Source organism: Meleagris gallopavo, chromosome 1 (assembly GCF_905368555.1).
Source record: "Meleagris gallopavo chromosome 1, MGAL_WU_HG_1.1, whole genome shotgun sequence".
Classification (NCBI taxonomy): domain Eukaryota; kingdom Metazoa; phylum Chordata; class Aves; order Galliformes; family Phasianidae; genus Meleagris; species Meleagris gallopavo.
The window spans coordinates 183114915-183127179 of NC_139404.1; the positions used below are offsets into that span (position 1 = coordinate 183114915).

General features: G+C 52.1%; 1 protein-coding gene across 1 annotated transcript; it reads left to right on the forward strand.

The window, feature by feature from the left end:
• Positions 1 to 2014: 2014 nt before the first annotated feature.
• On the forward strand, positions 2015 to 3469 carry LOC146545820 (uncharacterized; the record flags this gene model as incomplete). The annotated part of the gene is made up of 1 exon (XM_085231307.1): positions 2015 to 3469. A coding segment is annotated over exon 1 (1455 nt), but the record flags the coding sequence as incomplete, so codon positions are not given.
• Positions 3470 to 12265: the final 8796 nt, after the last annotated feature.

The following is a 12265-nucleotide window of genomic DNA, read 5'->3' on the forward strand; positions in this document are numbered from 1 at the left end:
GCTCGCACCAAGGGAGCCTTCCCAGAAAGGGAAAAAACACCAAAGCAGCAAAACACCACAGCAAGATCTGCTGGGGAAGGGGGGGAGGCCCTGAGGCACGGCGGCTCACAATCCCTGGTCTGTTTCGTCCCTCTGATTATTACTGCTGACTGGTAGTTCAGGCCGGCAGCCATGAAGTCGCCGAGAGAAGCCTGTGGGCTGTCAAACGGGACTTTGAGGCACTGGCGTGGTGTCACAGCTCCAGCTCGGTGCAGCCCGGTGCTGTGACTAAGAGGGTGGAGGGACAAACGAACCCATGAACCAGGAAAGGGGGAAGAGAGGTAGTGAAAAGGTAGGGAGATGGGCCTAACAACAAAACAGCGGCAACGAGCTCAGGGAGAAAATACTACTTTTCTAAGGAGGACAGCGGAATGCAAGATTCAGAAAACAGATGAGGTTTTCCAAAAGCAAGTGTCGAGTCTTGAACCTTGGAAGGAATAGCCGCAACTATCAGTACAGGTTGGGACACGACCTGCTGGACAGGAGCTCTGCGGTGCGCAACCTGGAGGTCCAGGCGGACAACAGGTTGGCCATGGGCCAGCAGGGTGCCCTGGGGGCCAAGAAGGCCAATGGGATCCTACAGGGCATTCAAAGGAGCGTGGCCAGCAGGTCAAGGCAGGTGATCCTCTCCCTCCTCTCTGCCCTGGTCAGGCCTCACCCGGAGTACTGCGCCCGGTTCGGGGCTCCCCGGTACAAAAAAAAGGTCGGGATCTCCTGGAAAGAGTCCAGCGGAGGGCCACGAAGATGATCAAGGGCCTGGAGCACCTCTCTTATGAGGAAAGGCTGAGCAACCTGGCTCTGTTCAGTCTTGAGAAAAGAAGACGCAGAGGGGATCTGATCAATGTCTCTATCTAAGGTGAGGGAGGCAAAGGAACAAGGCCTAGCTCTTTCCAGCCGTGCGTGGTGATTGGACAACGGGAAACGGCCAAAATAGGAAGTTCTGCACAAACGTGCAGAAGAACGTCTTCACGGTGAGGGTGACAGGGCACTGGAACTTCTGCCAAGGTAGGCTGTGGAGTCTCCTTGTCTGGAGATGTTCAAGACCTGCCTGGATGCCAACCTGTGCAACCTGGTCTTCGGAGCCTGCTTTGGCACAGGGCTTGGACTCGATCATCTCAAGAGGTCCCTTCCAGCCCCTACAATTCTGTGATTCTGCGTCAGGGAGAACACTGTGTTGCTGAGGAGGAGAGGACAAACAGAGACACTGCTACGGGAGCTGTAAAAGCAAAGGTTCAAATCTCTTGCTCTGTGCTATCAGATATTCTTTTATTTTCTTGCCTACATAGGAATAAAGGAAATTAATTCCATATTCATTGCTGTTGGACTGAAGGGGTCAAAAGGATGGGAGAGGAGCACCTGACCTCCGTTTACGTCTGTTTACGAGGGTGGATAGTGATAGCACAAGGGGGAATGGTTTTAAACTAAGACAGGAGAGGTTTAGGTTAGATAGTGGGGGAAAGTTTTTCACTCAGAGGGAGGTGACACACTGGAACAGGTTGCCCAAGGAGGCTGTGGATGCCCCATCCCTGGAGGCATTCAAGGCCAGGCTGGATGTGGCTCTGGGCAGCCTGCTCTGGTGGCTGGCGCCCTTGCACATAGCAGGGGGGGTTAAACTAGGTGAGCACTGTGGGCCTTCTCAACCCAGGCCACTATACGATTCTATGATTCTATGACCTCGTGTGCTCATGAAAATTACAGAGTGCAGGCGGATTGGAAAAAGGGGAGGTGGAACAGGGAGGTGGGATTTGGGGGTAGGGTCCCCAGCCCCAAGCTGGGTGCACGGCTGCACCCGCACCGGGAAAGGCATTGTGACATCACAGGGCGGGGCAGGACTCCAGTCTTTATGAAGTCACGCTGGGAGCCTCCCTCAGCTCAGACACGTGGGGCGGTCACTCCGTCCTGGTGGTCATGGCTGGAGCTCCGCTCTGGGTGACAGCCACTTGTGTGTTGAGAGTGGTCCGTGGGAGAGAACAGGATGAAGGTCAGCCTGACTCTCTTCCTGATCTTACTTGCCTTCATGTCTCCAATTCCTGACTTTGCCAGCTGTCTCAGCTGGGCCCGGAATTGGGGCAAAAAGCTGCTCCTTCCCGAGGAGCAGCAACCCTTAGAGATCAAGTGCCAGGCCTCCAGCTGGCTCTCCCGGCTTGGTCTAACCACCTGCCCCATCAAGATCGAGGATGGGAACAAAAACCAAGTCCTCCACGAGGAGGACGGCCCGGGAGAAACCAAGAGCCAGACCACCAAATGGCTCTGCTGGTTCGGCCTAACCACCTGCTCCACCAACATGGAGGACGGGAACAAAAGCCATGTCCTTCACGAGGAGCAGCGCCCGCTTGAAACCAAGAGCCAGACCACCACCTGGCTCTGCTGGTTTCGCCTAGCGACTTGCCCCATCAAGACTGACGATGGGAACAAAAAACACGTCTTCCATAAGGAGCAGCGCCTGGTTCAGAACAAGAGCCAGACCACCACCTGGCTCTGCTGGTTTTGCCGAGCGTTTTGCCCCATCAAGACTGACGATGGGAACAAAAACCACGTCCTCCATAAGGAGCAGCGCCCGCTTGAAACAAAAAGCCCGACCACCACCTGGGTCTGCTGGTTTCGCCTGACCACCTGCCCCATCAACATTGAGGACGGGAAAGAAAACCAGGTCCTTCATGAGGAGCAGCGCCCGGTTCAGACCAAGAGCCAGACCACCACCTGGCTCTGCTGGTTTCGCCTGACCACCTGCCCCATCAACATTGAGGAGGGGAATGAAAACCAGGTCCTTCATGAGGAGCAGCGCCCGGTTCAGACCAAGAGCCAGACCACCACCTGGCTCTGCTGGTTTCGCCTGACCAACTGCCCCATCAACATTGAGGACGGGAATGAAAACCAGGTCCTTCATGAGGAGCAGCGCCCGGTTCAGAACAAGAGCCAAATCACCACCTGGCTCTGCTGGTTTTGCCGAGCGACTTGCCCCATCAAGACTGACGATGGGAACAAAAACCACGTCCTTCGTGAGGAGCAGCGCCCGGTTCAAACCAAGAGCCAGACCACCACCTGGCTCTGCTGGTTTCGCCTAACCACCTGTTCCACCAGGGTGGAGGACGGCAACAAAAACCAGGTCCTCCCTGATGAGCAGATCCCAGTTCAGACCAAGAGCAAGACCTCCACCTGGCTCTGCTCGTTTGGACTAACCACCTGCTCCACCAAGATGGAGGATGGGAAAGAAAACCATGTCCTTCATGAGGAGCAGCGCCCTGTTCAGGCCAAGAGCCAGACCACCAACTGGCTCTGCTCGTTTGGCCTAACCACCTGCTCCACCAGGGTGGAGGACCGGAAGAAAAAACAGGTCCTCCCCAAGGAGCAGATCCCGGTTCAGACCAAGAGCAAGACCTCCACCTGGCTCTGCTGGTCTGGACTAACTACCTGCTCCACCAACATGGAGGTTAAGAAAGAAAACCATGTCCTTCACAAGGAGCAGCGCCCGGTTGTAACCAAGAGCCAGACCGCCACCTGGCTCTGCTGGTTTGGAGTAACCGCCTGCCCAACCAAGATCAAGGACGGGAACAACAGCCAGGTCCTTCCCGAAGAGCAGCGTCCGGTTACGTCCAAGAGCCAGCCCTCCAAATGGCTCTTCTGGTTTGAACAAACCACCAGCTCCGCCAAGATCCACGACGGGAATAAAACCAAGGTCTTTCACGAGGAGCAGAGCCCGGTTCACACCAACACACAGACCTCCAACTGGCTCTGCTGGATTGGACTAAACACCTGTCCTGGAAATGGAGATCAAAAACTTGTGCGTCCTGAGGAGAGGCTGCCCACCAACTGGCCCTTCTGGATTGGCCTTTCTCCACACCCCAAATGGGTCCCTGTCAGCAAGCCTGTTGTTCCAAAGGACCCAAAGCAGCAGTCCCCGCACACCGAGCAAAAGGCCTTCAGTCTGCCTGACACCCTGCACCACCTCTGGGACGTCCTTATGCAATACCCGGAAGCTATGATCTTGATCGGTTCTTTGGGAAACTGGTGTACGTCTCGCCTGATCAGGGTTGCCCACCGGCTCCTGAGAGCATTGTGAAGACACTAGGCACAGGTAAGCGATCGAGATTCATACTGCACGGAAGGGACTGCGGGTGGGGAGCAGGGAACCGCAAAGGTCGGGTCTGTGAGGGCTTCCAAGAAAAGCAGACCTCCAGAGGTCCATCAGCTCTCCCCTGAGACTTGCCCGGCCGTAGGGCTGACACCCAGCCGGAGACTCCCATGCAAAACGGGGCCTGCCAGAGGGGCGGTGAGCCCCACGGGCTGCCCCGAGCTGTCCTGTGAGGCTGGAAAAGCGGCACGGGAATCAGAGCCCTGCAGGGTGATGCTTTGCAAATGAGCCTGCATCCCTTTCTCCGCGCTCATGCCGTGTCATTTCCAGGGAACGGAACAAACGGCCTCAGCTTCCACGGGAACAGAGTGATTTCCACGAAGCACTCCTGTCCATCCGACAGCCTGTGGGTCAAACGTTGACAGTCAGTCGGTGGGGCGGGACACGCATGAACCTACCAAAGGTTGCTGCACTGAAGGCACCTGCGATGACAACAACGTCTTCTACTGGGTGGACACCAACCTCCCCCAGATCATCACCTCCATTTTCTAGCAATCATGAAATTAATAAAAACATCATTCCTACAGCCTGTGTCAGTATGGTAGCAGTGGGTTTGGGACAGTGGCAGCACTAAAGGCATTGGTGCAGGAGAGCGCTGCTGTACAGGGACTGGGGGCATGTTCCCAGGGAGGAGGAAGGGCACTGGGCTGGGGATAAAAGAGGCCTCGGTGGCTGTGAAGTGTCCAGAGACAGCCATGCCCCGGGGGGAGAGAGCACATTTTGAGAGGGAACCTACGTCCCTGTGAGGTCCCCCAGAGTACACGGGGAGGTCCTGTGAGTGCTGCAGCACGCTGGGAAGCATCCAGAGCACACTGGGAATCCTCAGCTGGGCCAGTTCTGCAAAGATCCTGTGCGCATCACCTTCATAGAGGAGGCTCGCACCAAGGGAGCCTTCCCAGAAAGGGAAAAAACACCAAAGCAGCAAAACACCACAGCAAGATCTGCTGGGGAAGGGGGGGAGGCCCTGAGGCACGGCGGCTCACACTCCCTGGTCTGTTTCGTCCCTCTGATTATTACTGCTGACTGGTAGTTCAGGCCGGCAGCCATGAAGTCGCCGAGAGAAGCCTGTGGGCTGTCAAACGGGACTTTGAGGCACTGGCGTGGTGTCACAGCTCCAGCTCGGTGCAGCCCGGTGCTGTGACTAAGAGGGTGGAGGGACAAACGAACCCATGAACCAGGAAAGGGGGAAGAGAGGTAGTGAAAAGGTAGGGAGATGGGCCTAACAACAAAACAGCGGCAACGAGCTCAGGGAGAAAATACTACTTTTCTAAGGAGGACAGCGGAATGCAAGATTCAGAAAACAGATGAGGTTTTCCAAAAGCAAGTGTCGAGTCTTGCACCTTGGAAGGAATAGCCGCAACTATCAGTACAGGTTGGGACACGACCTGCTGGACAGGAGCTCTGCGGTGCGCAACCTGGAGGTCCAGGCGGACAACAGGTTGGCCATGGGCCAGCAGGGTGCCCTGGTGGCCAAGAAGGCCAATGGGATCCTACAGGGCATTCAAAGGAGCGTGGCCAGCAGGTCAAGGCAGGTGATCCTCACCCTCCTCTCTGCCCTGGTCAGGCCTCACCCGGAGTACTGCGCCCGGTTCGGGGCTCCCCGGTACAAAAAAAAAGGTCGGGATCTCCTGGAAAGAGTCCAGCGGAGGGCCACGAAGATGATCAAGGGCCTGGAGCACCTCTCTTATGAGGAAAGGCTGAGCAACCTGGCTCTGTTCAGTCTTGAGAAAAGAAGACGCAGAGGGGATCTGATCAATGTCTCTATCTAAGGTGACGGAGGCAAAGGAACAAGGCCTAGCTCTTTCCAGCCGTGCGTGGTGATAGGACAACGGGAAACGGCCAAAATAGGAAGTTCTGCACAAACGTGCAGAAGAACGTCTTCACGGTGAGGGTGACAGGGCACTGGAACTTCTGCCAAGGTAGGCTGTGGAGTCTCCTTGTCTGGAGATGTTCAAGACCTGCCTGGATGCCAACCTGTGCAACCTGGTCTACGGAGCCTGCTTTGGCACAGGGCTTGGACTCGATCATCTCAAGAGGTCCCTTCCAGCCCCTACAATTCTGTGATTCTGCGTCAGGGAGAACACTGTGTTGCTGAGGAGGAGAGGACAAACAGAGACACTGCTACGGGAGCTGTAAAAGCAAAGGTTCAAATCTCTTGCTCTGTGCTATCAGATATTCTTTTATTTTCTTGCCTACATAGGAATAAAGGAAATTAATTCCATATTCATTGCTGTTGGACTGAAGGGGTCAAAAGGATGGGAGAGGAGCACCTGACCTCCGTTTACGTCTGTTTACGAGGGTGGATAGTGATAGCACAAGGGGGAATGGCTTTAAACTAAGACAGGAGAGGTTTAGGTTAGATAGTAGGGGAAAGTTTTTCACTCAGAGGGAGGTGACACACTGGAACAGGTTGCCCAAGGAGGCTGTGGATGCCCCATCCCTGGAGGCATTCAAGGCCAGGCTGGATGTGGCTCTGGGCAGCCTGCTCTGGTGGCTGGCGCCCTTGCACATAGCAGGGGGGTTGAAACTAGGTGAGCACTGTGGGCCTTCTCAACCCAGGCCATTCTATGATTCTATGATTCTATGATAGTGATAGGACAAGGAATCATTTTAAACTAAAAGAGGAGAGAATTAAGTTAGGTGTTAGGGAAGCAGAGCAGTGAGGCCCTGGCTCTCAGACTGGTTGTTTAGTGATTTAAAGTAATACTGCCTGCAATTCTAGTATGTCTAATGCAACTCTTCACTGGAAGGAGACTGAGCTAAATCTGAATGGATTAAATTTTGTAACCCAAATCTCAGCTTTGCATCAAACCTTCCAAAAGGGAGGGAAGCTGGCAGTGTGCAGAAGGTGGAGAAAAGAACCAGAAAAACAGGGATGTCTAATTGCCCTCCGTTGGAATCTGTAGCAATCAGTAGTTTGAATAGCAAAAGATGATTTCTAAATTGTGCTGTCATACAACTTTATAGCTGACATCAGACGTCTGTTAGGATAGATTTTATGCAAACAGAGACTGTGAAGTAGGCTGTATTCTGAGGAGCTTCGGAAGTCAGGGTGGAGGGCAGGATGGGGATGCTGCTCAGTGGCACCAAAATTGTGTCTAGGGGCTGAGTATGAGCTCTGCCTCCTTCAGAGTGTAGCTGCTTCTGTCCCTGCAAGGCTTCTCCTCCTCCCAACTCTTCTCTTAGAAATCCTCTTGCTAGGAAGCTGCATTCTTTGTTCCTTTTGCACCAAGTTATTCCCAGGGGATGGGATTTCAAGCAGTGACAAAGGTTTATTTTTACTGTACTGGAAGAACAAACAATAGGTTAGAGCTGGAGGAGGATGGATTGGCTTGCCAGCCTGCTTACTGTGTATGGGGTTCATCCGTGTCCCCTGGAGTGTCCACTTGGACTTAGGGGCACATGAGCAGTTGGAATTGGTGAAGCATTTGGGTGCTGCAACAGCTCTTCAAGAGGCTGTTAAGTAGACTTTCCCCAGCAAAACCTTCTGCTAGCAATGTCCGTCACGTGTTAACTACAAGGCTTGCTTTGAGCTGCACAGTGCAGGTGGTTAACACTGGGATTTGTTCTGCAGGATGGTACTGCATTAGAACATCTTTTTGGTCTGACTTCCAGGGCTGGGTTTGTGTCAGATAAAGGCACGTGCAAGCTGATTGTGATGACAACAGATCAGTTCTCTGAGAGCTTTAGCAAGTATTTCATGTTGAAAACGTAGCTCTTTTATGTACACATCCTTTATGTTTGCCTTTCAAATGTAGGCTTTTTAAAAACATCTATTTTCGACGCAGGCAGTGGGAGAGAGTTTTAGGGAATCAAGGACCAATAAATAAACAAAGCAGATTAAAGTCCTTCTTTATGTAATACCCTTTCTGCCGTTTGCTCCAATAACAAATAAGAGCTAGCTGGTGCTAGATGGAGGCGTTAGAGCAGCAGATGGTGATCAGGACTCCTGCCATCTATTTTCAGCCACCAGTCCAGGATGGTGGCCTGGTTTTCATTCCCCTGGTCTGACTCACACTGCAGAGCCACGTTATTTGTGGAGCTGGGGATCTTCCCTCCTTCTGGGCCTCTGCTGAGCTACAAACGGAGATGAATCCTGCCCTGTGTGGGGTGTTGGGTGTCATGGCACACTGCTGCGTTGTGCATTGCGCCCCAGTGGCATCTCCTATGAGACATGAGGGTGCAGGAGGTCTGAGCTAACCCTGCAGAGGGTGGAAGCACTCGTCTCCAGTCCCTTGAGTGAGTGATTGGTGCACCCCTAGGGCCTCACCCTGGGGACTGCTGATACCCCAAGTGCTGCTGCAGGTATGGGGTGGCCTTCTCCTTCCTGGCCCCTGCTTTCCAGCTCTGGTTCCCAGCGGAGGACAGAGCTTGGGAGGGTCCCAGGTTCAGTGGAAGGGGATGGGAGACGCTGATCAGGGCAGGGATGGGACTACTTGATTCACACAGACATAATGCCTGCAGCGTATAATGCTACTGAGCAGAGGAGTCACCATGAATGGCGTTGGAGAGACCAAAGCCCACGTGGCATTGCCCATCTGAAGCTGCTCAGGTGTTTGGGTGCGAAGTGAGCTGGGCAGAGAGCTAGTGTGAAGGGAAGTGTGAAGAAGCCTCACCTCATGTCTCTTTGGTGCCCTGCCCTTTTCCAGGCATCCATTTGCTGCTGAGCTGCCCCATGAGCAGCAACAGAGCTTGGGTGTGTGACAGGGCCTAGCAAACAAGAACTGCTACTGCCTTTGGCACAAGGTTATACTATAATCACACGATGTCAAAAGCAAATAGTTCTGCTCCATTAGCAGCAGTCTGTCCTGGGAACGTATTTTAAATTGTGCTCTTCCTTCTTTAATCAGAAAAATGATTAACAACTCCTGACTGCAGGTGGGAGTGGGTACGGAACACCTTTTCTTTTTGTTCTGCTGTGGGCTTGGCTAGCTCCTCTTTGGCTTTTTTGTGGTGTGGTGCAGCTTTGTCACTTTCTTTGGCCCATTTCTCCCCCAGTGGGCTCACTGTTTCTTGTCCTTGCTTCATTTGCATGCTGCCTTTCTGACTTATCTCTGACCAACAGTGTTTGTCTTGCAGGACAACTCAGTAGCAACAAAGAGCAGCATTGGATTATTCTGTTTAAACATCAGTTTAAACATCATTGGTGTGTGTTTTCCTTACAAAACATCTCAAAAGCAATGGAGGGGAGGATTGAGGCCGCTGCAGCACACACTTATCCACGTGCCTCAGGCTGCCCATGCTTGGGGCTCCTCCTTCCCCATTGTCCCCCTCAGCAGCCCCTGCACTTTGTAAGGGTTTGTCATTTTAGGAGCTAAAATGAAATTAAACGTGCTGAGCTGAACATACATTTCAACTTGCTGCTTTAGAAGGGTCAAAGAAAAACCAACTCCAAGAATGAAAAAATGAGTGTTCAGCTTTCATCAAAGCTCCTGGCATCTAGGAAGGCAATTGGGTCATTGCAAAGTAGACACATACTCCAAGTGTAATAACATTTAGAATAACACATGCTTACCCAGAAGTCACATTGTATATGAAGTTCATTTCTATTGAGTGAGGACCTTTTCCAGGAATAGAACTCTTTTTCTTTGGAAATTCAGAACTGCACTTCCTTTGATGGAAAGGGCAAACATACAAATAATTTTGCACTGTGGGCAAATCTGAGCTCACCACAGTCCTCTCCTGTTTGGAGGTGGAAATATCACAGAGAGGGCATTATGGCACACATCTGATGTTTCAGCATGGAGGTGTTGGTGGAACCAAGTCCCCAAGGTTGCACCAGGCCAGCATGGGCTCACAAGGCAAAGAGGATTCCAAAGCACTTCTCCAGGTCCTCTGCCTCCCCCCCAAGCATTACTTTGATAGCTCTGTGGATTAAAGAAATGGTTTTGCTTTATCCACAGCAGGGAGCCAGCTTAGGAGCTGCACCAGTGCTTCAAGCCACTCCAGGAGAGCAATTAAACCCATGGAGTGTGGGCCTGCTTCCAGCCTCGAGGCATTGCTGGCTGCTCCAAGGTGTGCTGCCAGGAGTCAGAACTGATTCTGCACCTCTGGGAACACCGTGGATTTAGGAGTCTGGCTCTGAGCATCTGCCTGCCCTCATTGCAGGCGCTTGGTGCTACAGAGGTGGGACTGAGTGAGTGGTCCTTAGGCTGTTTCTTTTGTGGCTGTGTGACATACCGTGATGAATTCTCCACTCCCTTTTCAACTCTGCTCTGCTGGATGGCCTTGCCTTGTTGCCCATAGCAACATCTGCTTGAAAATAAGAGCTGTGACAAACAGTTTGCTGGTGGCCATGTGAGAATGGTTGACATTATTAATTATAGCTGTTACTACTACCACTGCTATTTATAGCTGCTGGGGTCATGCAGCAGCTATTTTTGCTGGGGATGTGGCAGTGTGTGACTCAAAACAGGGTCACCCAGATGGCATCTCTGCAAGCAGAGCAGCAGTCTGGGGCAAAGGCTCAGCGATCACGGAGGGACTGATTCTCTCCTATTGCCTCAACAGCTGCTTTTCTTGGCAGGGAGCTGATGGGAAGAAGCCTGCAGTGTCAATAGGGAAGCCTGTGGTGTCAATAGGGAATCCTGTTTTTTCCTGGAAAAAAGACACACATACACGTCAATGTGTCCAGGAGAACCAGAGTGGCACATCATCAGGGCTCAGGCTGTGACCTCAAAAGGGACAATACTGCTTGGTGCACAAGTCAGAAACGCCTTCAGATGGGCTGAGCTATGCAGAAGTGACTCATGGTTTTGGATATCTTGCTTTCTGGGTGACTGGTTGAGCTGTTGAGGACTGCTCTGTGCAGGTAGCCTGTCTTCTCTAGTCCCACAGCATGTTTACAGATCATGGCCCCTTTAGTCCCTTTTCACAAATTACAGTTGGGTTGTGGCATCCATCAATCCATACTCAGAGGGCGGTGAGGCCCTGGCACAGCTGCCCAGAGAGTTGTGGTGCTCCATCCCTGGAGGTGCTCAAGGCCAGGTTGGATGGGCCCTGGGCAGCCTGAGCTGGTGGGGGTCAACCAGCCCATGGCAGGGGTTGGGGCTGGGTGGGCTTTGAGGTTCCTTCCAACTCAGGCCATTCTGTTATTCTGTGATTGCAGCCAGATAAATGGGCACAGATGCACAAGTGCTGCACAAGCAGGCTGGGTCCAGGTGCAGCTCTGGATTCCCAGTTTAAGTAATTTGCTCAGGGCTGCCCAGTCAGAGGAGGAGCACAGCAAAAGCTGGTTTCGGCCTTCTCCTTGAGAGCATGGGGTGCTCCTAAACTTCCATTTTTCAGATGGCATGCAGTTAAAAGCAAGTTACTGTTGACAATGATGATCTGACAAATTTTAATTAACAAGTGATAGTTTGTTTCAGAACAAATCATATTTTGAGGGAATATGCTCAGAGGAGGGGATAGACTTTGGCCTCACCAGCTTTCAGTTGTGATCATTTTCCTTTTGATTGTTTACCTTTAAGCAATTTAGTCTGTGAAGCTGAGGTTACTCAACCTTAAATGAAGATGCTCATGCTCACTTGTGGCTCTTCCTCTCCCCTCCAGGACACTTAGCAAACACAGGCTGTCAGAAGGCATCACACCAATCCACAGCTTTCTTAGCTGTGGATTTTTCAACACATTTTTCCCAAATCACCTTAAGATCCTTCTCGAGAGGCGCAGAACAGCACCCAAATCTCTGTGGCACCATCTCCTACTACCCTGGCACACACCAACCACTTGCTGTGCAGGAGAGAGGACTACAGTGGTGTCTACCTGGAGGCCACCATCTGTCCCCAGCAACAATTTCATTCAAATGTTCCCGTCCTGTTGGGGTTACTCATCATGTTGGCTCCCTGTTGTGGGTTTGAGCTCTGCCATCCTGCACTTGCTCTGGAGGGTCCCAGACTGGAACTGAGGTATTTACAAATGGAAAAACTGCAGAAAAGGAATGTGTTAATTTGGTGTTTTCTCTCTTCAGCATTTGAAACTGGTATATATACTTGCCAATCTTCTAATGAACATTGCAAGTATCTATGAATTCAGGATTTTTGTCCTGCTAAATTCATCCTGTTTCTGTTATTCCACTGTACAGGATTGTTCAGTTCC